This window comes from Diospyros lotus, chromosome 4 (assembly GCF_014633365.1).
Source record: "Diospyros lotus cultivar Yz01 chromosome 4, ASM1463336v1, whole genome shotgun sequence".
Lineage (NCBI taxonomy): Eukaryota > Viridiplantae > Streptophyta > Magnoliopsida > Ericales > Ebenaceae > Diospyros > Diospyros lotus.
Window position 1 is genome coordinate 33,141,845 of NC_068341.1, and position 26,646 is coordinate 33,168,490.

Sequence of the window (26,646 nt, forward strand, 5' to 3'; positions counted from 1 at the left end):
TATCCTAAACTTTTTTAGTTGCATGTGAACGATTTTAACTTGTGATGGTTGATTTTATGTGGAAGGTTGGTCCCGAAATGTTTTATGCATGTGCATTGAATTTTATGCGATAAATTATGTATATGAAATATTATTTTATATGATGCATCGAATCATGGCATGTGGCATTGGCATGTTTTTGTGTTGTCCGTGTAGGTGTCAACCTGGGATGTTGCCCCGATAGTGTAGCCATAAATCTCCAAGGGTATTTGCTGGAGCATCGTATATATAGGGGTATTCTTGCCGTGTGTGTGTGCCGGGATGACTACCTAGGGTTGCCTACTAGGCTGGGTGGCCAGGAAGTTGCACTAAGGTGACTGGTTATACATGTGGGATTGGGATGTTAACTTGTGACGTGGCACTTGAGTGATAGCGCTAGGGAAGTGTGTCAAGGTAAAATGCCCATTTGTGATGGGGGCCGAGAGTGGACACCACCCCGACAGTCGACAAGTGGTGGGGTTGAGAGTAGACATCACCCTGGATCGGCTTAAATGGCGGGGCTGCGAGTGGACACCGCCCCAGGTGCCTTTGAGCTATAGCATTGTTTCCGAGCTGGATATGGATTCCTGGGGATACTATTGATCATCTTGTGGCCAGGGTGTTGACGTGATCTGATATGCTTTTGAGTGGAAATATAATGTCTACTACAAGAAAATTTAAATTTAGTGACGGATTTTGTGACGAGAATATACCCGTCACAAATTAGTGACAGATTTAGTGACAGACACCCATCACTAAAAAATTTAAGGTTAGTTTTATATAAATTTAAGATTTAGTGATGGGGTTGATAGCCCGGTCACTAAATTCGCTATTTAGTGAAGGGGCTGACAGCCCCGTCACTAAACAAAGACTTTAAAATTCTGCCCTCCCTCTATTCTCCTCGCGCTGTTTTCTTCTTCCTCATCTCCCTTTGCAATTTCTCTCTTCTTCCCCATCTCTCTCTGCAATTTCTCTTTTCTCCCCCATCTTCTTCTGCGTTGTTTTTTTCGTCCGTTGTTGCCTCTCACCGATGCTGCCTTTGTGCCATTACTATCGCTTTTTCAATCTTTTGGAGGTAATTTAATTTAAGGTTAGTTTTATTATTCAGTTAATAGTTATTTTATGTTAGTTTAATTTTAATTATATATTATGTGTTGTTTAGTTATTTTGTGTTGTTAGTTTAGTTTAGTCTAATTGTTTAAAGTTAGTTATTTTTTGTTAGTTTAATTTTAGTTATTTTGTGTTATTCTGTGTTGTTAGTTTAGTTTAATTGTTTAAAGTTAGTTATTTTGTGTTAATTTAATTTTAGTTATTTTGTGTAGTTTAGTTTTAGTTTAATTGTTTATATTATTTGTTACATTTAGAATTTAAAATATAAAATTTATTGATTGTTATTTTGTAGTCATAGTATAAATGTATCCTATTTTGTTATGTAATTATATATTAATAAATATTTTTTATATTTTTTATTTTTTATTTAAAACAGTAAAAGTTTTCAATTTTAAATTTTTAATATTTTCCTTTTAATGTTAATTTTTAATTATTTCAATAATTAATTTTAAATTTTTATTTATTATATATAATTTAAATTTTTAAAAACGTTTCTTGTTATTTATTAAATTTTTATTTTTTATTTTAAAATTTTAATTTTTTTAATTTTTTAAAAGGATTAGTGACGGGAAATTCCCGTCACAGATCAGTGACGGGGTTGTTGTGACCGCTCTACAACCCCGTCAATGATCTGTGACGAGATGTGTCACGTCATAGATTTGTGACAGGATATCTTCCCATCACAAATCTGTGACGAGATTGAAAAATCCGTTACTAAAGTTTAGTGACACCCACTTTAGTGATGGAATTTCTATTTTTAGTGATGGATTTTTTTGTCACTAAGAATATTTTTTCTTATAGTGTAGTGGGGTGATACCCAGGTTCATGCATCGAGGTTGTTACTCTTAAGCTAGAACTGTGTTATGCCAATGTGTCAATGTGGTTGTGTTGCCTTTAGAGAGATTGCATTTTTCTCGATTAAGGTTAAGTGTTGTGTGGGATTCTCTTGGGCGGGGGCATATCAGGGATATGTCAGTTTTGTTTCATGTCCTGCATACATTCATGTTATTATTTTGAACTCTCACTTAGATGATTCAACATCTTATTTGAATTTTGTCCTTAGAATATTCAAACGTTCTAAGTGAAAACAGCGGTGCCAAAGGAAAAAAAATTGTTGAGGAGTAACGGCGATTTGTAGGTGGTTCATAGCATAGCTTTTTGATTATAATGTATTTTATTTAAATGATGTCAGGTTAAATGATGGTGCGATCTCTTGAATAAAGTGGTTTCAATCTAGCTTCCGTATTTATGATGATGTTACTTGTTTTAGCTTACTAATTTTAGTTTGATATGCTGAGAAGGTACAATGAGATTATTAGGGAATGATTTATGTTATGTATTCGTGAAAAAAAAAAAATATGCCCCCAAAATCCTAAGTCATTTAATGCTCGAGAAAAGTGGGGTGTTACAAGCTCAATACGATTAAATTATGATTTTTTCATGGTCAGATTTAATTATGTTGGGTCGTAGTCTCACTATTCTCTATAAACATATTCCTTTGCAACGAGAGTGGGAGAAAGACGAGAATTGGCTATCTAAAGGCAAGTTTCCAACTTTCTCTTCGTGCTCTTTAATCCTTATGCAAGTTCCTACTGTTTTACATATTTTATTCCTTTCTTTACTCGGTTCAGTGTCGAATATTAAACTTGTGAGCTGTTGGTTGAGTCGTTGATGGTAGTTTTAAGCTAAGTAAACGACTGTCCATGATATTTCTTGCTAACCGACATGGGGTTTTGTTTCACCCCATTTCCTTGGGAATGATGCCGCACCCGGTTGGGTTAGTTTTCAGATAGGTGAGTGTGTAACAGTTGTGGGTCTTGGGTCACTTGAATGCAAATTTAATATTTATTTAATTACAATTTGATGTTGACAGTGTGTTGGGATTTGGGAATTGCATCAATGGGGGGCCATATCTTGTGAGTGCTTGGGCACGGGCTTATGGGGCCGATGTATCACGTTGGTGCTTACTACGCCATTGCATTCTTATTTGTGCATTGCATGGTTCCATTGTTCATGATTATTATTATTGCTATTATTACTTTAATACCAGACAGGAGTACCGTGTCGTGCTAGACCGGGTGACAGGAGTATTGACTCGGGGGAGCTTCGGCTTGATTTTTAGACTAGCTTAGGGGAAGTTTGAGGGAAGACTTGATTTTATATTAGCTTGGGAAGGGCCGGAGAGAAGACTTGATTTGGTATGAGGTTCTATGCGCATAATTCACGAGCGGAAGGATCGGCCCAGGGAAGCTTAGGATTCAGCATTGGAGCATAGAGTATTTATACTTGCCTGTTCAAGGCAGCAACAAGTTTGTTAGGGACTTGAGTGCCAGTGTATTTTGTGTGGGCCCCAAGGACCATTAAATGCATATTTACTTATGTGATTTATTCATGGCTTGTGGTCCATGGTCTTGTATGTTGTTGACAATCATGCACGTTGCGTGTGAGTGGTTTGGGTTACACCTTCAACTATACTAGTCTTGATTCTTATTATACTTATTGAGTATTGTGATTCACCTTTGTTTTATTATCATTCCAAGAAAAGAAAAGGCCAAGGTCGCGAGCGAGGGTGGAAGCACGTAAGCTGGTCGGGTAGTACTGTGTACAGGGCAGTCACAGCTGTTCGAGTCCTATGGTGTCTAGAGTCTTTTGGAGTGCTGGGGTTTGTTTTGTTTTTCTTTTAAGTTGTACCGGCACGTACTTGGTGAATGTATAAACCATATAACCTCTATGGTAGTGGTTGGTCATGTATATACACGTGTGTTTGTGGTTTTGCTTCCACTATGCTAGGCTTCATTTATGCTTGCAGTATGAATGTTTTATTTAAGCTTTTTTTTGTGCCACTACACGACGACCTTCTCACGGATCTTCTATTCTAGCAGAAGCTCTGGGAGGTGGGTTGTTATACACATAGAGGCCAGTTTAAATTCTTTGGTCGATTGTTTTGGCATTTTCCCTTATTTAGCTAGCTTTCTCTCTGTTTCCTTTGTTGAGCTTAAGTCTTGATATTTTTATGTTAGCAAATACCTAAAAGCACAATCATAATAAAGAGACAGGTTTACCACATAGGTGCTTTGTCTAGGGTTAAGCTTTTAAAAGTATTTATAAGTTGAACATCTTATTGCCAGCTAGAAATATTATGGCGGGAACTACAAACGAAAATAAGAAAGGTACATTGGCACTACAACGATAGTAAGAACGTTCAACTGCCTTGTATTCTAGGGTACATAAAGCAAGATTCTATAACATTTCAAGATATATATATATATATATATATAGATAGACTATCATGTCATATACACATAGGGTACATACAACATAGTGACTAATTTAGAGTTCATAACTATTTCGTTGAATCACAATAAGAGAATTTCAAAGAAAAGGACACTATAGCTAGCACCTATATGAACCTACTTATTTATGGCATTAATTTAATTATTATTATTAGACAAAAGGGTTCAATTAATATTTGTTTGGTTGTTGTCTCTCAAGAGTTAGAAGACTGATTGGAGATAATCAACCACCTTTTTGTCCAGTTGAAATGCCTTGGCCAAAACATTAGGGTTAATCTTAGGATTGGACCCAAATACTGCATTCGGAATGGTAATAACCCCGGGATTTTGGCTACTTAGACTAGCAATCGCAACGGCATTCTTCTTTGCCACATTGAACTGGAAATGAATGAGACCCTCTGGAAACACGAACACATCTCCCGGATATAGGGTCTTGGCAAAGAGGCGATTTTCTGGACTGGAGGTGACAAGGCCTACATATAAGGTACCTTCCAGCACAACAATGATTTCAGTAGCGCGAGGGTGCGTATGTGGAGGGTTAACCCCAAAGGGAGCAAAGTCGAGTCGGGCCAAGGAGATACCAAGCGTGTTAAGCCCCGGTAAGTTCATCACATTCACTGGAGTCACAGTAAAACCAAGTTGGTTTGATGTATTTTGACGGTTAAGGAGCCCGGGAAAGAAGAAATCTTCTGGTGTAGCGAGCTTTGGGTCCTTGCAAAACTTCCCATTCACAAACACTGCATGTGATGAAGAGAATCAAGATTGGTAAAAAGTCATTAAAATTTGTAGCAAAAAGAAAAAAATAAATAAAAGTCACTAAAATATAGAGAAAAAAAAGTCTCTGGTGATGAACCATAAAATTGAACAATATTTCATGCAGTTGGCTAGTTGATGAAGTTATATATAGTATACAGTTTGAACCCATGAGAGAGAGAGAGAGTGAATGTACCTCCAAATTTGGTGTCATTAACAGCAACACAAAAGTCCTGCAATTGGCTTGGATCAGAAGCATATATAGGCAAGTGTTGAAGCCAAGGCCAACACAGCCACGGTTACAAAGAAGTGGGTGCCCTTCATTCTCTTGATTAAGGATCTAAACTAACAGTAACAGTAGGGAATAATCAGCGCTTTGGATTTAGAGCTTTTCTTTGTAATTTGTTTGGTTTAGATGATGGATTGGCTATTTATATATATAGACATGGAGTTCATGAATTGGTCAAATTTTTTCTAGCTCGGTAGAGGAGATTTACTTGGTCCTAATTAGGATGAATTGACATTTTCTTTCTTCTCAACTAAAACCAGCATACATATCTTGATGAAGTCGCCATTGTTCTGTTCCTTCTTCTGTAATTTTCGTGTTTTTTTATTGATCATCCTGGTGATTAGGTACCTACTTTCCAATGAAGGAACTTGCATGTTTCTATGGGATATAATTTTCGTGTGATGCTTTAATTCACTATCTATCATGATTTGATAGCGCCTAGATCATATGGTCTTTAGATTTAATGCGTTGAGGGCTACAATGCTACTAAAGAGGTCATAATATGGGGTTTTACTTATGAGTAATGAAAAGTTAGAAAGTATTCAAACTGAATTCCCATGTAGGTGGACATCCGAGCACACCAAATAAATAACTAATGTTCCTATTCTTTCTAGTAATAACCGAACAGCCTTATTGAGTTAACCATATTCCTAAAATCTTTCTCCTTTTATCAAACAAAAAAATAAATCTTGGCACCATTTCTTTATCTCATACCATATAAATTTGTTATATACATTTTTAGAATAACATGGAGAGTTTATATATATGACACCATGTAATTAGCTAGAAAAATAATGTAAAAGTAAAAATGTAATAATATCTCCCATTTCACATAATGAGAAAGATTTTTATCCATTTTGTGATGGAAAATCTTTCAATCATTTTGAAGTAATGGGTCATTATATTCCTTCCTAACAACTTAACAATCTTTCTCCTCAAGTCGATCATAATGGCACCCTCACATGGCCGAAAAACTCGTCGAAAATAGCCCGATTAGACGATTTACAGTCCGGCTCCGGCGAAGCTTTGCATTTTTCGGCGAGCCAAATTAACCCTCGATTTGAACTCCGATTGACACGAAACTTTCCAGATTAGTTACCCATAACCTTGCGACCAAAAGCCCCTTATTAGATCATTCGATCGATCACTCTACAACCCGATTTAACCATTCCCGCAATATGTATATATATAGGCGGCCGAATATATATATATATATATATATATTGGAAAACACCCTCTATACTACTCCCAAAACCCTCAAAATTCCCAGAATTGCTCCTCACAACCTAGGGAACAAAAGCCCCTTATCCTCGACCTTTAATTCGCTCCCAAAAGTGAGAAATCCGAAGTAAAATTTTTATGCAAACCTTCACCAAAACTCGGCTATTTATAGCCAAATTTGGCCATCCCCTGTCGAAGAACAGCTACAAACCCCTGGATTTTTCGGCCACGAATCGCGGTCAGATCTGCCATTTCTGAGCAGATTTTAGAAAATTGCACTTTAGCCCCTTAAAAACTTTCTTTTGCATTTTGGCCCTTATCCTCAAGCCCCTAATCTTTCTAGAACCATCACTAAAACCCTCAAGATTGGTACTTCTCATTTCTCCCTTGAAACTTTCAAAAAATTACCGTTTTGACCTCCCTCGGGCAAATTCAGAAAATTGCACTTAGGCCCGATTGATCGTTTTGACCTTAAATCCACTTGATTCGACCCGAAATCACTTAAGGGTTGTTCTATACATCAAATATTAGTCCTAGACACACTCCGTTGATTTTTTGGACATCGTCCATAACAATTCGGTAATATGACCTAATTGGCAGCTGTATTTTTGTTGTACCAAAAACTGTTCCCGATCCCATTTCTTTTATCACTAAAAATCATAATTTAAATCACTCGTCGATACTATACCATTTTTCTTGGCTATCTAGGGTCCAGGGTACCCCCTCTGATTAATTCGGTCGTCCAAAGCTGCGTTAGTGTACCCTATAGCCTTATTTTTTCCAAAATTTCATTTACGCTCTTTATCAAATATCCTTTTTATACTCAAATTATTCCCGGGTATTACAACAAGGCTTCGCAGCTCAGCTGGTTTTGCTCGCGTATGCGCACAAAGGAGGTTCTGGGATCGAGTCTGGGGGAGGGGAAGGATGCTATATTTCCAACATCGCGACGCAGGGTGGCCAGGCGTGCTTGTGAGCGCGCAAGCCCAAGATGGTGGGCAGATAGGCTCTCAACCTGGCCGCGCGCACGAGGTTGCAGAAATTCAATTTTTTTTGAATTTCAAAATTTTTTGAATTTTTGAAACCACCGCTAAATATTTTAAAAATCGCCGCTAAATCACTTATTTTGTGGTGATTTTGAAACTATCGCAAAAAATATGACTTAACGGCGATTATTCCAGCGGTTGCTGAAAACCACCACTAAATGCTTAGCGACAGCTGATATAGTGGCGGTTTTCAAAACCGCCGCTAACTAAATGCAAAAAAATCGCCTCTAAATGCTATTTTTTTTGTAGTGATGTATCATTATGCAAAGCATAAACTTTCAATGTCATTATCAATTCTCACATGCTCGCAAGCCACCATTCAACACATGCAATAGTGCATCATTTCATAATCAATATCAATCTCCCCAACTCTCAAGTTATAAATCGATGCATGCAAAAGTGCATAATTTTAATAAAATCTTACAAATAAATATGGAGCCAATCTGTCGGGTTATGGCCACCTCATCCCATGTCAGGTGCTCTAGGGTACCCTTTCCTTTCGTGCAAAATAGTAAGTGCACAAGATTTATATATATATATAACATGTACGTGTATATATCATGTATGCATTTGCCAACCACATGCATTTAAATTATTGTTTCCTCAATATTCATAATTTCAACACCATTTACCCGTACCGGGTATTTTACCATCATTATATAATTCAACATATCTTACTTCATAACATTTATCTTGATCAAGATGTAAATTATAACACAAGAATAATTTTTGGGATATGCTATTTAAGGTTAAATCTCGATTCACCATTTAAGGAGTAATATATATTTAATATGCTATTTTTCCCATCATATAATCTCTGATGATTCATTTAATAATTATGCTAAATTGACATTGATATGTATTTCAAAAAAATTAAATAGGGTATTCATATTTTAGCATATATATTCGAATATGGGAAAGTGCATTTGGATAGTTTATGGCTTATTCGGATATGTTGGAGGAGCAATGAGTGATCTCCAGATGGTTGGAGGCATATTTAGATGTCTCTGGGAGTTCTTGAGAGTGATATTCGGATATGGGGTGATACATCCGGATATTAGAAGTCAAGTATGTGAGTGATATTCAGATGATCCGGATGGATATTCGGATATGGGCTAAGTCATTTGGATGCACCATGTTTCAGAAATTCAGTTTTAATGAGATTTTGTATTTTGGGCATAACTTTCTCATCCAAACTCCAATTGAGATGATTCAAGATTCTATGGAAATCCAAGAAAAATATCTACAACTTTTGTGTTTTGATTTTAAGAGATTCTGGATTCATCAAGATCAAAATTGGGTTTGAAGTTGCTGTTATGGTGATATATCTGAATATGGATATCTTTGGAGGATAGCATTCAGATGGGTGGATATATCTATATATATATATATATCCGGATGAGACACACACTTATCCAGATGTTACTCACATAGATTCACAAGACTCATTCGGATAAACCATTGACTATTTGGATTACTGCAAAACGATTCTGCAACTCAATTACGAAGATAATGATTTATACACACACACACACACACACACACACATATATATATATATAACACAAGCAATACTTATGGCTACACCATTCTAAAAGAAGATTGGGGAAAATAATCCTAATTGAAAATAATGAAAATCTGGGATGATCCAACGCTAGATTAGAAGGGAATATATAACTGGGTATATATATGTATATATATATGTGAACAATATGTTTACAGAGAAAGGAGAAAAAGAATAGTTCAACAGAATATCTAAATGCATAACTCTTATGATCAAAGAACTCCCAAATGGAAGAACTAAATGAAAGTAAAAGAGTGGTGCGAGAAAGAGAACTTGCCTGATAAAGATTCAAAAATCCAGAAGGCTCTCCCAGCGTAATGAAAACAATGCACGCAACACAGCAAATGAACCATGAAGAAGAATAAGGACAAGTGAAAAAGTTGGACGTTGGCAAGGTTACATGGAAGGGGAAAGCTACGGCCAGGCGCAACAGAGGGAAAAAGGAGAGGGTTGCAGGCCTGCATGTTGCATCCCCACCAAATTACCTGATTGCCCCTCACCTTTACAATGGTTAAAAGAAAGACCAAGGGCACTATTGGCAACTGACACCTATTGTTATTTTAACTTTTCCTTTTTCTTTTTCGCATAATAAAATTTAAGTCCTTCACTTGGGCCTAACTCAATAATTTATTTAGCCCACCTGATAAACCCATTAACTAATTAGATGAGTCCCATTATATTATTTCTCATTTTTTTAAAAATTAGACTCATATACTTATTTTCACGATCACATGCACCATAATATAAAATTATACATTCCAAAATTATTTTTATGCCATCAGAGCAATTTATCATTAAATATTGAAATACTTAGACTTACATTTAAAATACCATTAAATTATCATTAAAATTCTAAACACATCTCAATGGCTCAATTCAGTTGGACTTTTTCCACATTTTTGAATCCCATTTGGATGGGCTACCAAATTCTTATTTCCACTTATACTTTATTCCATAAATAAAAAAAATATTTTCAATCCTCAATTAATTAAAGAAAAAATTTTGAGCCCATAATAAAATACCCGAAAACTCCTAGACCCCCAACGAGTCGTTACAGTTTATAAAATATATAAATCTATCATAGGCGAGAATGCTAATAATTAGAAACAAATAATAAATGGAAAACTTGTAAAATAATGGCCAACTATTGTCTCGTTTACATAAATCGACTTTGTTTATTGTTTCCACTTGTTAATTAATGTAATGTAATGCTAACTTCTATTAAGGTGATATTTATATGTATGCTTGTCAAAAAGAAAGTTGCATATTTGTAATATTTAATGTTTTGTCAATATATACATCTTTGATTAGACGAAATGATTTTGCATGGAAAGAAAAAGGGAATGGGAATAGAATGACTATTTCATTTCATTGTGATGTATGACATACAATAGACAACGACCACAAGTGGATGGTGGAAAACTTATATATGTGACACCATCTAATTAGAAAAAAAAATGTGAAGATAAAAATGTAATAATATCTCCCATTCCACAAAATGAGAAAGCTTTCTATCTATTTTGTGAAGCAAAAATTTCAATCATTTTAAAGAATGAATCATTCTATTCCTTCATAAAACTTTAGTGGGAATTCCATTTTCGTTCCCATTAATTTCCTCACTTTCCATTCAGCCTAACCATATGTAATCCAAGAGAACAATAGAGAGTTGCCTCCTTACTCTCACATTGAATGAAAAATCACGTTTATTTATTCTATTATGTGGAGGCCACTTGCTTAGTTCATATTTAATCAATAAAAGAAAAGGAAAGAAAGAATGAAAAGGGTTATGTCTAATTCTAGTACACTTTTCCCTTCCATTCACTTCAAGAAACGCGAGATTTCTTAACTTTTTTTCCTAGCATTTTTTGGAAATGCCAGTAATAATAATGTATAAAAAAAATGTTGAGAAAAAAATAGTAAATGGAAAACTAGATTAACGAGGGAGGCAATAATTATGGATGTTTTAATTTTTGTCAAAAATGCTAGATATTTATTGTTGTTTATAAAACGTTGATCTATCATTGAGGAAAACGCTGGTGATTAGAATGGTTGAAACAATGTCCTCCAACCTCAAGTTTCCCAACATTTTTAAGTTGTTTCAGTTTTGGCGTAGGATGAAATGCCATCATATTCCAAAAGTTAGGATGAAATGTCATCATATTCCCAACATTTTTAAAGTTGTTTCAGTTTTGAACTCTATAAAATTGCCAAAAATTATAACATCATTTACAAATGTCAGTATTTTCAAAGTAAAGCACCAACTATCATCAGGAACATTGATTCATGCACCTAACCCTTCTTTTTCTTCACTTTCTTTTTCTCCCTCGCAAATACCTTTGGTAGAAGCAACGTTGCTCGTCACTCGGACAACCTACTCTTCTAGTGAGTCCATTAGTCTCACTCTCTCTCTATCTTTATCATTCTTCCCCTATCTTTGTCTCATTGTTTTGATAGGCACTTAGAGACCTTTTGATTTTCAATCACTATTGATGATACCAAAGTGAAAAAAAAAAAGAAAAGAAAATACCAAGAAAAAGTAGAAAATTCACCACCCAAATTAATTCCTGAGGGATATATATAGAAACTCACCACCCAAAGGAGCTAACAAAAGGTACAGAATTCTAGAATCTCACCACCCTAAACCAAGGGATACAGAGAAAAGAAAATGCAACTTTCATTCAAAATCCAATCCTCCTCCAATTCTTCATTACAAAAGCTATCTTAAGGGCATCTTAGAACGATCCCCCAAGCATCACTGGCTGAGTTTCAAAGTCTAATGACTGAGAGTAAAGGCTAAATACTTGGAAAATATGGAAAACATAGAAAATGACATAAAACATTAAATGAAGTTCTTAATTCTGTTGCAGCACCCCATGCAAACCCTTCCTTAGTAAAACAGTCATGGCTTCCTCTAGAAGACTCCGATTGATGAGCCGCTTGCTTCCTTGGAAACTAGACTCATAGAGCTTTCCAACCATATATGACTCACATTTTTTGGCCTTGTAGATTGGTACAGTTATTGGTACAGTTTATTTGTAGAAGTTAACCTAGAACAGAGAATTTTGACAACTCACTTCATCTTCAATTATTTGCTGGAATTTTTGAGAATTTTCGAAAAACACTCCTATGTCAAGCTCTCCTGGTTGGAGAAGACTCGACCTCAAGTCAGGTTGATCATCACTTTTAGGGGAAAGAGTAAGATCAGTCACATTGAAAGTATCAAAAACTCCATAATCTGTTGGGAGGTCAATCTTATATGCATTCTCACCAATCTTCTGAAGTACTTAGAATGGACCAGCTGCTCTTAGCTTGAGTTTGGAAAAAGTTCCTAGAGGAAACCTCTCTTTTCAAAGACGTACCCACATCAAATCTCCTTCTTTGAAGTTAACATGCTTTTGGTGTTTATTGACTTGCTTGGCATAACGTTCATTCTGCTTGATGATGCTTTCTCGAACTTGAGCATGAAACCTTTTGATTTGTTTGGCTCTTTCTTCGGCATCACTACTGAAATGATTAGTAATAGGCAAAGGAGTCAAATCTAATGGCCCTTTTGGTGTTTGGCCATAGATAACTTGGAAAGGACTACAACCAATCATTTGATTAGTGGACTGATTGTAGGCAAACTCTATTTGAGGTAATAGTAAGTCCCATTAACGAATATTTTTCCCCACAAAGCTTCTAAGAAGATTTTCCAAGCTTCGATTGACAACCTCAGTTTGACCATTCATTTGTGGATGAGAAGTGGTGTTAAATTGAAGCTGTGTGCCAAGCTTTTTCCATAGTGTTCGCCAAAAGTGACTCATGAACTTAGAATCTCGATTGGAGGTAATTGTTAGAGGAATGCCATGGAGCCTAACAATTTCTTTGAGGTACAAATCAGAAATATAAGAAGCATCATGAGTTTTCTTGCAAGGAATAAAATGAGCCATCTTTGAGAAACGATCAACCACCACCATCACAAAAATCTTTGTTTCTTTGAGTTTTTGGAAGGCCTACCATAAAATCGATGCTCACCTCAAGCCATGGGGCTTCAGGTACAGGGAGAGGAGTGTATAAGCCTAAATTTTGGGCCTGGGTCTTTATAGTAAGGCATGTCCAACATCGTGTTATATGTCGCATAACTTCTTTTTCCATCTTAGGCCAATAAAACTTCTCTTGAATAAGTGCAATAGTCTTGTCTCTTCCAAAATGTCCACTTAATACGCCATCATGAGCTTCATTAAGAATCATTTCTCGTAAAGAGCATTGGGGAATACACAATCTAATCCCTTTGAAAAGATAACCATCTTGCAACAAAAATTGGTTAAATGGAGCTTTCAAACATTTTTTCCAAATTGGGCCGAAGTATTGATCATCCTTGTAGAGGTCTTTGAGTACTTTGAATCCAAGAACATTTTCTCTTAGGGTGGTGAGCAAGAAATTTCTTCTACTAAGGGCATCTGCAACTTGATTGAGAGTCCCTGCTTTGTGCTTTATGACAAAGCTATAGGCTTGCAAAAATTCAATCCAAAGAGCATGTCTTTTGTTCAGCTTGTGTTAGCCATTAAGAAACTTCAAAGCTTCATGATTATAAAAAAGAACAAATGATTTGGAAAGCAAATATTGACTCCAATGCTCCAGTGTTTGGATGATAGCATATAGAATTCCTTATCATAAGTTGAGTAATTCCTACAAGAATCATTTAGTTTTTCACTAAAGAAAGCAATGGGTCTTCCTCCTTGGCTAAGGACTGCACCAATGCTTACTTTAGAAGCATCACATTCAACTTCAAAAACTCTGTCAAAATCTAGGAATGAAAGAATAGGAGCTTGAGTCACCTTTTTCTTCAAAAGTTCAAGGCTATTCTATGCCTCTTTGGTCCATTTGAACACTCCACCCTTCAAACACTTAATGATAGGAGCAATAATAGTACTGAACCCTTTGATGAAATGCCAATAAAATGAAGCAAGACCATGAAAGCTACGAATATCATGGATAGATTTGGGTTATGGCCAGCTTAGTTAGCCTCCACCTTATCGGGATCCATCTTTACTCCTTCATTTGAGACAACATAGCCTAGGAAAACAAGGCTATTGGTGAAGAACTCACACTTCTTCAAGTTAACATATAACTTGTCCTCCCTCAAAGTGCTAAAAACTTGATGGAGATGTTGTAAATGCTGCTCCTTATTCCTGCTATACACCAGAATATTATCAAAGTAGACAACAACAAACTTTCCAACGAAAGATTTCAATACATAGTTCATTAACTGCATAAAAGTGATAGGAGCATTAGAGAGCCCGAATGGCATAACCATCCTTTCATAGAGCCCATCTCTTGTTTTGAAAGTCGTCTTCCACTCATCTCCAGGCCTCATTCGAATTTGGTGATAACCACTTCGAAGATCCAACTTTGAGAATATGATTGCACCATGGAGTTGGTCAAGTAAATCATCAAGGTGAGGTATTGGGAAGCGGTAGTTGTTAGTGATCTTGTTCATAGCTCTACTGTCAATGCACATACGCCAAGTTCCATCTTTCTTAGGTACAAGAAGTGTTGGAACAGCACAAGGACTCTTGCTTTCTCTCACTAGGCCTTTTTTCATGAGCTCCTCAACTTGCCTTTGTAATTCTTTGTACTCTTGAGGGCTCATTCGAAAGGCTGCCTTGTTGGGAAGAGAAGCTCCTGGAATAAAATCAATAGCATGTTGTATTTCCCTCTTGGGAGGCAATCCAGGTGGGATTTCTTTAGGAACTACATCTGAAAATTCAACAAGAAGTGGTTACACTATAGAAGGATGCTGTTTCTTGGTGTCATTTTCTTCTAGTACAACAAGAATAAATGAACCTTCAAAATTTTTAACTTCTCTAATAATTTCAGATTTAGAGATAGGAGATTTTCCTCCCCTTTGCTTGGTTTGGGAATACCCACCATTTTATAAGGGCCTAACACAATCTTAACACCATCTTTGACAAAAGTGTAAGTATTTTTAGACCCATCATGTAAAGTCCTTCTATCATATTGCCATGGCCTACCAAGAAGAAAGTGGCATGCATCCATAGGAACAATATCACACATAATTTCATCTTTATACTTTTCTCCAATTGAGAATTGAACAAGGCAGTGTTTGCTTACCTTTACCTCTTTCTTTTTATCTAACCAAGACAGCTTGTACGGTCGAGGATGATCTTCAATTTCGAGTTGCAATTTCTCCACCATGTTTGAATAGACAACATTCTCAAAGCTGCCACCATCTATTATGACATCACAAACTTTGCCATGAGAAGTGCATCTTGTATGGAAAATGTTATAGCGAAGCCACTCATCATCTTCTTCTCATTGGATGCTCAAGTTTCGACAAACAAGAAGTTCTCCTTCATCAGCAAAAGTCACATCTTCTACCTCAAATTCTCCTTGAATTAGTTCTTATCTTCTTCTTTTTCTTCAACAAGGGTAACTATTTTTCGATTTGGACAATCAGCTGCAGTATGACCATAGCCTTGACACTTAAAACATTTTATGGAACCAATATTGGTGGCACCTTGAGGCTTTGAAGTGTTTCCAGCCTCATTCTTCAATGGAGCTTTTGAAAATGTTGGCCTGAAAGTAGAATCCTTTGAAGAATAAGTACTCCCCTGATTGGGAAAGTTTCCTTTGGATTGTAGCCGATTGCTACCACTCGCCATTTCCTTTTTCTGTCTTTCCACTTTATTCGCTAACTTGCAAACATCTCCATAAGTCTAGTAAGGTTGGACCTGGATAACATTACCGATCTCCAGCTTCAATCTGCCAAGATAACGTGCTATGGTTTGTTCTTCAGGTTCTACAATATCACACTTGATCATGAGGTAATCAAATTCCATCGTATATTCTTCCACATATTTCTCCCTTTGCTTGAGGTTATGCAGCTTTAGAAAATACTCTTATTTATAACCTTCAGGCAAAAATCTTCTTTTTAACTTCGTTTTCATTTTTCCCCATGATCTTATGGTACCTCTACCTTCACGAGCTCTTCTTTTTTTTAAGATTTTCCCACCATAGGCCAGCATATTTTCTTAACTTGAATGCAACATATTTCACTTTTTGATCTTTTGAAATGTCTTTGAATTCAAATAGCTGTTCCACAGTATGCAACCAATCAAGAAATTCATCGGGCTTCATTTTTCCTTTAAATTCTGGAATGTCAGCTCTTATGTTAAGAACTCGTTGCTGTCACCCTCTGTGTTGAGAATGAGGAGAGGAACTTTCACTTACTTCTTAGTCAGAATCATGAAAAGGATTGACGTTCTCAGCCCCAACACCTGAATCTTCTTGCTCAGAAACATTATCTCCACCTTCTTGTTCTCTCGGTTAGAAACGTTCCAATTGTTGTTGAAGTTGCTGAACTTGTCTTCTCAAATCATCCATCTCCACATCTTGGAGATCTCTTTCTTAACGACGTCGAGGAGGCATGGTAACCAAAAAGATCTTATACCAATTGATACCGAAGTGAAAAAAAAAGTAGAAAATTCACCACCCAAATTAATTCCTGAGGGATACAGAAATTGACCACCCAAAGGAGCTAACAAGAGGTACAGAATTCTAGAATCTCACCACCCTAAACCAAGGGATACAGAGAAAAGAAAATGCAACTTTCATTCAAAATCCAATCCTCCTCCAATCCTTTATTACAAAAGCTATCTTAAGGGCATCTTAAAACTATCCCCTAAGCATCACTGGTTGAGTTTCAAAGTCTAATGACTGAGAGTAAAGGCTAAATACTTGGAAAATATGGAAAACATAGAAAATGACATAAAACATTAAGTGAAGTTCTTAATTCTATTGCAACACCCCATGCAGACCCTTCCCTAGTAAAACAGTCATGACTTCCTCTAGAAGACTCCGATTGACGAGCCGCTTACTTCTTTGGAAACTAAACCTGTAACGCCCTGTTTTCTCAGAACGAGCATTACCTCGAGATTTCGGATTTTTTTTTTTTCAATATCGTACAACATAAGCCTCTTGACATACACACCCTCATCATAGTCATTTCCCGACAATCCCGATCGTACCTTCTCAACATATCAAAATTTAATAGACTAAGATAGGTATTATCAATCACATCAGCAGAAGCAAGATCGAAACCTCAATGATATATATAACTGACAATTCCTTTTACAATAACCAAATCGATGTTTCACATGAAAATATCAAAATATTACATCATCTCTGAACATCGTAATCATAGACAAAACCTACGAAAACTGAACATAACAGCTACATCTCAACGACATTCTTTCCCTTGGCGCCACTGCTTTCACCTGGAACGTTTGAATATTCCAGGAACATAGTCCAAATTAGATGCTGAATCATCTAAGTGAGAGTTCAAAAACATTTTCATGCAGATATGCAAAATCATATGCATAAAATCGATAAATCCTGACATGCCTAGCCTAAGAGAATCCCACACACCATTTAGCCTTAACCGGGGAAAATGCAATCTCTCTAAAGGCGACACGACCACACCGACCCATTGGCAAACCAATCATGCTTAAGAGAGACAACCTCGACATATGAACCCGGGAATCACCCTATCGTCATTGTAGGTTTTACGCTCCACTCAAAGCATTCCAAAACCCGACACAACCCTAGCCCCAAGAGTGTTACATCAGCACTATCCCCGAAATCCACGACACCTTGGCCTTAATGCTATTGCTCAAAGGAACCTGGGGTGGTGTCCACTCTCAGCCCCGCCACTTGAGCCAAAAATCGGGGTGGTGTCCACTCTCAGCCCCGCCACTTGAGCCAAAAATCGGGGTGGTGTCCACTCTCAGCCCCGCCACTTGAGTACCATAGGGTGAAGTCCGTCTCAGCCCTGTCCCAAGTGGGTCACATAACATTAACCCTTAGCACGCATTCTGAGTGTTGACACTCGAGAGCTACGTCACAGGTTAACAACCCACGTCCCACATGGACAACACAACATGCTAATGCCGAAAAATCATAACATGCATAACTTAAAATCAACAGTTTGATGTATGCAATCGTACGAAATTCAATGTATATGTAAATAACCGTTTGGATAGACCATCACAATAAACCAAGCCATAGGGATGAACACTCACAGTAAACCATTCACATGTTACTATAAGTCTTTTCGGGTAGAATCACTCACAAGTCAAAACAAAGTTAGAGGCGAACACTCACCTCGACGTATTCGGACTGCCTCGATCCTCATACACAACCTCGTTATACGTGCCAAATCACAGACACTTGAATTTACAGTCAACCTCGAACCACGACACTTCCTAAGCACCATAATTAATAAAGGAAACATTAAAATCTATTTCCCTCAATTATTTCACAATTTCCTCTATTTTCTCTCATTTTTCACCTCGATAATTCCAAAATAATTATTTTCTCAACTATTTTTCCAAATATTTCAGCACCATAATTCTTAAAATAATTAATTAAAAATACTGCAGTTGAAATTACCAGAATACCCTTGCTCACGCGCTAGGCGCGTGTGTGAGGGTGAGGGCTGGCGCGTGGCTGCACGCACCACCGTCTTCTCCAAAAATTCGGTCACCGGCGGTTGTTCCGATGGCCACAAAATCGGTATTGTCCGAAAGCCCTTGAAGAGTCGATCACAATGGTACTAAAATGGGGCCGAAACAACACCGATAAGGCCTCCAAAAGTTGAGTTGCAGGTCTGGTTAGCGGTCCGCCTCTAACCCTCGGCCGAGCTCAAACAGCCCCCAAACCCACTCCAAAATGGCTCAAAACGATCCCAAAGTGATCCTTGACGCCTCGCTACCAAAAGCCCTTTATCAAAGCTCCCAAAATTGTCCAAAAATGAGGTTGATTTGTGCTCTCATTCTCAGCCGAAACCCTAGGTATTTATAGGCAAAATCCGACCCCCACGTGGCCGATTTCTGGCCAAAACTTCTTTCCCACGCCTCCTAGACCACCCTAGGCCACTCCCTGATGGTCCTAGGCTGCCAAATGGCTGGATTTTCCGGCCAAAAATCGCGGCCAAATCTGCTATCTCTGATCAATTTTTCAAAAATTGCAGTTTGGCCCCCTGAAATTTTTCTTTTGCATTTTGGCCCTTAACCTCAAGCCCCTAATCTTTCTAACACCATCACTAAGACCCTCAAGATTATTAATTCTCATTTATCCTTGGAAACTTCTGAAAAATTACCATTTTGACCTCCCTCGGGCAAATTCAGAAAATTGCACTTAGGCCCGATTGATCGTTTTGACCTCAAATCCACTCGATTCAACCTGAAACCACTTAAGGGTTGTTCTATACATTAAATATTATTTCTATACACACTCTGTTGATTTTTAGGACATCGTCTATAATAATTCGGTAATACGACCTAATTGACAGCTGTATTTTTGCTGTACCAAAAACTGTTCCCGATCTCATTTCTTTTATCACTAAAAATCATAGTTTAAATCACTCATCAATACTATACCATTTTCCTTAGCTATCTAGGGTCCGAGGTACTTCCTATGACTAATTCAGTCGTCCAAAACTGTGTTAGTGTACCCTATAGTCTTATTTTCTTTCCAAAATTTCATTTATGCCCTTTATCAAATATCATTTTTATTCTTAAATTATTCCCGGGTATTACAAAACCCATAGAGCTTTCCAACCATATATGGCTCGCATTTTTTGGCCTTATAGATTGGTACAATTTATTTGTAGAAGTTAACATAGAACAGTGAATTTTGACAGCTCACTTCATCTTCAATTATTTGCTGGAATTTTTGAGAATTTTCGAAAAACACTCGTATGTCAGTCGAGCACTGCATTGTTGTTTCCTCCTGTCTCTCTCTCTCTCTCCTCATATTTCTTTCCCATAATTGGGTGACAATTAGAGATCTTTCAATTTTTGATTTCCATCGATGACTACGGGGTCACCATAACATGAATAAAGTAAGGATGCTCGGTAAGGTGATCATTAAATTAAAAACATCCCCCTGACCAAATCCTCTCCCTCTGAAAATCAACAACCATAGGGCTATGATCAGATATGCCAGGCGGAAGAAAGATGGCATGACTATTCCCAGCGTGAGCTAGCCAGCTATCATTGACAAGAATAGGATCCAGCTTATGATAAATACTATCTCTCCCAAAGTACCTATTATTCCAAGTAAAGACTGGGCCATGAAATAAAAGGTCCTGGAGGGAGGAACGAGACAAAAATTAAATAAAATAACAATACTTGATGTAATCGATGAATTTCCCCTTCGAATTTCAGAGATATGACGACAAACATTAAAATCCCCAAGGAGAACTCAAGGGGAGACGTGAACAAACAACACCAAGAAGTACAAGCGATGCCATAGCTGACACTGGGCCGCATCCTTATAACTAGCATACACACAGGTTAGAAAGGATATCGACTAATTAATCAATCAAGTGCATTTTAAGTGCACAAATTGATCTAAACTACATACAACTTCCACTATTTGGTGGATTGGATCATGGCCAAACTAGGTTTGAACCTGCAACATGCCAGCTCCCTCGTGTGCGTGTAACCACCAAGCTATAAGGCTCCTCAATGCATTTATAAATGAGTATGTTTTGACTAACTAATCGCAAACTTCTAATCTAGCCAACTCGTGAGCCTCTAAACGAGCCAGCTCGCGAGCTAATGAGCCGAGCTTTACTAAGATCAAGATTGACATGTTTACAAATTGAGCTTTAAAGTTAGGCTCAAGGTTGGCTCATTTAGGCTCAAGGTTGACATGTTTACAAATTGAGCTTTAAAGTTAGGCTCAAGGTTGGCTCAAGGTTTGAACCTGCAACATGCCAGCTCCCTCGTGTGCGTGTAACCACCAAGCTATAAGGCTCCTCAATGCATTTATAAATGAGTATGTTTTGACTAACTAATCGCAAACTTCTAATCGAGCCAACTCGTGAGCCTCTAAACGAGCCAGCTCGCGAGCTAACGAGCTGAGCTTTACTAAGATCAAGATTGACATGTTTACAAATTGAGCTTTAAAGTTAGGCTCAAGGTTGGCTCATTTATCTAAACAAACAATCTCAAACAAGCTTTTACTAAGTCAAACACCAAGCTGCTCATGAACAACTAGACTCATTTGCAACCCTACATTTGGGTAGTACACGTGGAACATTTCACTAACCATTTCCATAAGATTGACCACCATCATTGAACATTCTTCCACAAAACATACAATAACTCAACCTTGCTTCACAAAAGATCATAACTCAAAGTTCTATCAAGATGATGCCAGAGAATTCTATTTATTTTCACCTTTAAATAGATATTTATTAAGGAATAATGAGATCCTGCATTACTTGTTGCCTAAAATTTATATTAAGGTCAACATAAAACCATTCTTGTGCAGTTAAATTCCAAATTGTAAGGTTTGATTATCAAACATCACGTGCTAATAAGTGATTAAGTGAATATCAAACAAATATATCAAAAACAAATATTTTTCAAACAAATATAATTTTTTGTCTATTATCAAACAAGGACATGCTATCATGTGATTTAACGAAACAAATAGATCAATGAAACAAAGTAGCAAATTAGGGGCGAGATGAAGTACAATTACGTTTGAGGATTCACTAAAGTTGTTGAGAGTTTGTGGTTTAGGAACTTTGTAGTGCTGGTTGCAATGACAAGAGAAACAACAAATCTAATGACAAACGGCAACAGGCTATGACGGAGAAAGAAAGGGCAAAGGATAAGGAGACGGATGATGGAGGTGGCAACGACTGTGGAGGCTTTGATGGCGAGAGAGAGATGCATATGGAAGAGAAAAAGAGGGAGAGAGAGATAATAGGGAGATGAATGGCAAAGGCAACAACGATGGCAATGACATCATCAATAGAGAGATGAAGGGTTATGGCAAAGAAGGAGATGGAGAGAGATAAGGAGACAAATGGTGAGAGAAATGGTGAAGTGGAATTGATGAATGGAAAAGAAAAGAGAAGATTTGAGATAAAATCTAGATGAGGATTAGAGATGGAAATGATTCGTCTTTGAATCTGAATTAGGATTTAATTTAAAATTTGTCTCAAAATGCTTCTTTTCACTAAAATGCCCTTCTTTTTAGTGCCTTAATTAAAAAAATAATATTTTGAATAGAGATAGATTTTTTTTCAGTATTTAATGTAATACATAATATTAAAATAATATTAAAAATATTTTTTGCCTTTTCAAATTGGAAAACTTTTCATCTCTAATTATATGTTTTTCATTTAGAGACAGAATTTGTGACCGATTCCTTATTTATAAATAGAGAGCATAAAATTTGTTTTTAAAATAAATAATAATAAAATACATTTTTTGTCTTTAGAGACAAAAAATTATCTGTCTTTAATCATATTTTTCTATTTAAAGACAGAACTAGAGACGAATACCTATGTTTTGATAAAGACGAATTTTTTTGTTTCTAAAATAATAAATAATATTAAAATAATAATACAAAGACGTAATTAGAGATGAATTTATTTTAAAATTGAAAAATCAATTTCTAATTCCTTCTTTATATTCTTCTTCTACTACTAAAATACAAAAGGTTGATTTTTCTCTACAATTTGTATTCTTCTTCAAGAGGAAGCTCAAGAGGTCAGTCCAGCTCCAACCCTTTGGGAGAACCCTAAGGAGACTCGGATCAAAAGGACCCCATGGAAAGAAAGATACCAAAGGAATCCCATAGCTTCGAGTCTGCAAATCAAAGGAAACTAACCATTAATGCCCATCATTCCTCAATTAATATAAATGAGCCGGCTAGAGACAGTGGTATCGAGGATGACAAACACCCAAAAAGGGTAGTCTTCAGCTCCATCGACCCTTCATTTTCGAGAGAAAGGACGAGAGGTACAGGTGGCCAAGTCCCTTATGACACCATAGAAAATAAGCAAACACAAGAAAAAAACAAGGGTAAGTTCATTCTTTCTAACTTTTCTGGCTTCCCACGCACGTTCGATCTCCATAAGGAGAAAAGTGGAGAAACAACTTTGTAGTGTCCCTTGTTACTAATTTCATCGTCAGAGGAGCATTCCCAAGTAGTCTGAACGTAGTCTAATTGACATTTCTTTAGTGCAAGTGCAAATGGGGATCCACGTAGGCATCCATCTCAACTACATTACTCTAGGTCACCACAAATTTATTGGTGACAGTTCATAGGCGTTGTCATCTCCATTGCATCAGTTTAACTTCTTAAGGGAACACTATATCTTTCACCTTAGCAAAGACTAGAACTTGTAATTTGTTTAAGTTGCGAGATTTTGGAAACATTTATGTGGAGAATACATGGGTAATCATTATATTATATACTACACAAAATTTGATCTTTTCGTTATGTTATAGGCACATAGTGAGAAACAAAAAATTAATTTTATTATCGGATCACGACAAAGAATTCCAAATAAGAAGACTAGGATTCTATGAACCCACTTATTCATGACAACCTAAACTATTAGCAGACATTAGACATGTTGCCTGCTTAATTTTCAAGCAATAGAGAGGTATGTGGGTTCTTTTATTTTTGTAAGGAATAAATCAAAGGTTCAATTTTTGTCCGAGTGTTGTCCGACCAAGAGCTAGAAATGGTCTTGGAGATAGTCAACCACCTTCTTGTCCAGATGGAATGCCTTGGTTAGAACATCGGTATGAATCTTTGGATTCGACCCAAACACAGCATCTGCGATTTTAATGACCCCAGGATTTTGACTGCTTAGACTAGCAATTGCAATGGCGTTAGTCTTTGCCACATTAAGCTGGAAGTGAATGAGACCCTCTGGAAACACGAAAACATCTCCTGGATAGAGTGTTTTGGCAAAGAGACGATTTTCTGGACTAGAGGTGACGAAGCCCACAAACAAGGCACCTTCCAAGACAACAATGACCTCGGTTGCGCGAGGATGTGTGTGTGGCGGGTTAAGCCCGTTGGGAGCGAAGTCAAGGCGCGCCAAGGAGATACCAAGCGTGTTAAGGCCTGGTATTTGCATCACATTCACCGGAGTCACAGTTGAGCCGAGCGGGTTTGCTGTGCTTTGTCGCTTAAGGAGCCCAGAAAAGAAGAAATCTTTAGCTGTAGCTAGCTTCGGGTCCTTGCAAAACTTCCCATTCACAAACACTGCATGAAGAGAAACGGCCTTGGTCCTTGAGTAAGCACTAACCAGCCATACAATGGAAGGCTATACAATTTCATGAGATGAGAGAGAGAGAGAGAGAGAGAGAGAGAGAGAGAGAGAGAGAGAGAGAGAGAGAGAGAGAGAGAGAGAGAGTACAACATACCACCAGATATGGAGTCATTTACAGCAACACAAAAGTCTTGCAAAGGGCTGGGGTCTGATGCATTAGCAATAAGTGTTGAAGCCAAGGCCAACGCTGCCACCGTTACAAACAAGTGAGCTCCCTTCATTTTCTTGATTCTAAGAACATGTATTTGTTTGGTTTAGATGATTCAATCTAATTACTAGCCATCTATTTATAGACACAATTCTTGAATTGGTCGAGGCTTTGTGGGTTTGGACCATGAGATTTGCCAAGTCTTTCAACAGAGCATTTTTAATCAATTAATTCAAGGGTGAATTGTTCTCTAACAACCTTCTGGACTTCTACTTCTAATTACTTTAACTTGAAGGACCGATGAACTGTTCTTTAATCAATATCTAATTAATAGTTACCAAGTCTTTGATTGGGAAAACCCTAATTTAAGTTTATTCCGAAATTTGGATTGAAAACCTAATTTCATATGGAATCATTATTTCAATTAAAATCCTTTGACGGTGTCTTTGTACAAATACACCTAAAGATGGTTACAATGAATGAATATTTTATCATCCATCATGTGACTAAATCATCTCTGGAATGAACTGAATTTTGGGCCTTGTTTGGAGAAAACTAAACATATGTTGCTGCTGATTTCTGAGTCGTTATATCCAGCCGGGAGATATGATTTCACCTGAAGCTTTGCTGTGGGTTAGGTAGTGTTTTATGTTGACTTTTGCTCTATTAATTCAATAAAAAATCGCCCAACCAAACGTGGCTTACTAGTTGGTTTCAAAGAACAGTGATTCAGCGTCAACGTTTAATTTATTCCGAAACTGTCCCAGAATTTTGGTTTAATTATTTATTTGGTGTGCATCATATTATGACCTCTTTAGTAGTATTGTAGTCCTCAACGCATTAAATCTAAAGACCGTATGATCTAAAGGCACTATCAAATCATGATAGATAGTGAATTAAAGCAACGCATGAAAATTATATTTGAATCCTCAAACACTGCAATGCAATTAAGTTAGACGTTGAAGATGCTGAAGATCTAAAGACTATGTCACACTAATATCATGCATCTTTTTTGAAATAAATGTATGTTTATTTATAGAAGAGTATGGAATTTTTTTAAATCTTTTAAAATTATTATTTTTATAAATAATATTTATCTTATTATTTTAGAATTTCCTGGAATTAAAATTCTTATGGATAACATTTGTCCTTTTATTTCAAGTTCTTATTATAATTAGAATTCTTTATAAATAATTTATAACCTTTTTGCATGACCCTCGAAAAAATTTTTGGATGTCAAAGTTATTTTGTTTAAGCATTGTGTGGGACCCCTCTCCCTCACCCAATTAGAGAAAGTACACATTTTTAGCCAAATTTTTTTTTTTTTGCTTTTAGGATTTTTTGGTCTTTTAATGGCCTGTTGTCTATGACACAATAACCGCTCCCAATTCTTTCATTTCAGTTCGTTGGAGGGAAGAGTAGAATATGTCATGACTTGCATATATTTCTCTTTCATAAGAACCTTCTCCAGCTGTTGCACTTCTGTTTTTTGGATAATGTGCCTCAAGATTGTCCTCTCGCATTTCATGCTTCAATATTATTTATTTACAGTAAGATTGTAGTAATCTAATTTAAAAACTTTTTCTAATGTTGTTGATACTATTTATTTACGATAAAATTGTAGTAATCTAATTTAAAAACTTTTCCTAATGATGTTGATACTATTTATGTATAGTACTATTGCAGTGGTATGATATACTTCTTAAGTTTACTTTTAGTTTTATAATCACCATTATTCTTTATAACAGAAGTGGTTTTTTTTTTTTCTTTTTGTGTTAAGTTACAATAGTTAAATTATTAGGGAGCTAATATTCTATATATATATATATATATATTTTGCTTTGTGGATAAGAATTATCCAAACTCAAGTCAATATCAAAATATTAGAGATGGTTATCACAAATCTCTTATCTCAACTATAATAGGTGAGTCTTCATTTTTTAAAAGTAAATTACTTTTATTCACGCAAGAACTCTACAAATTTTTATGTAACATTTCTTTAGTGCAAGGAGTAATGTTATTCAGTCACCCTCAATGCCACCCCACG

The 26,646-nt window shown here is 36.6% G+C and overlaps 1 protein-coding gene and 1 pseudogene across 1 annotated transcript; both read right to left on the minus strand.

The window, feature by feature from the left end:
• Nucleotides 1-4,369: 4,369 nt before the first annotated feature.
• Nucleotides 4,370-5,498, minus strand: LOC127800185 (germin-like protein subfamily 1 member 11; annotated as a pseudogene).
• An 18,076-nt stretch (nucleotides 5,499-23,574) lies between these two features.
• Nucleotides 23,575-24,672, minus strand: LOC127800581 (putative germin-like protein subfamily 1 member 12). The gene is made up of 2 exons (XM_052335281.1): nucleotides 24,546-24,672; nucleotides 23,575-24,384 (listed from the first exon to the last, which is right to left on the minus strand). Exons 1-2 carry the CDS (start codon nucleotides 24,670-24,672, stop codon nucleotides 23,849-23,851), a joined length of 663 nt encoding a protein of 220 aa, XP_052191241.1. The 3' UTR covers nucleotides 23,575-23,848.
• Between the last annotated feature and the right edge of the window lie 1,974 nt (nucleotides 24,673-26,646).

Excerpts from the sequence above, each read along its gene's own strand:
- LOC127800581 (XM_052335281.1), bottom strand. The coding sequence starts at position 24,672 with ATGAAGGGAGCTCACTTGTTTGTAACGGTGGCAGCGTTGGCCTTGGCT. Across the intron at positions 24,385-24,545 it reads AAATGACTCCATATCTGGTG|TGTTTGTGAATGGGAAGTTT; the intron begins GTATGTTGTACT and ends CTCTTCATGCAG.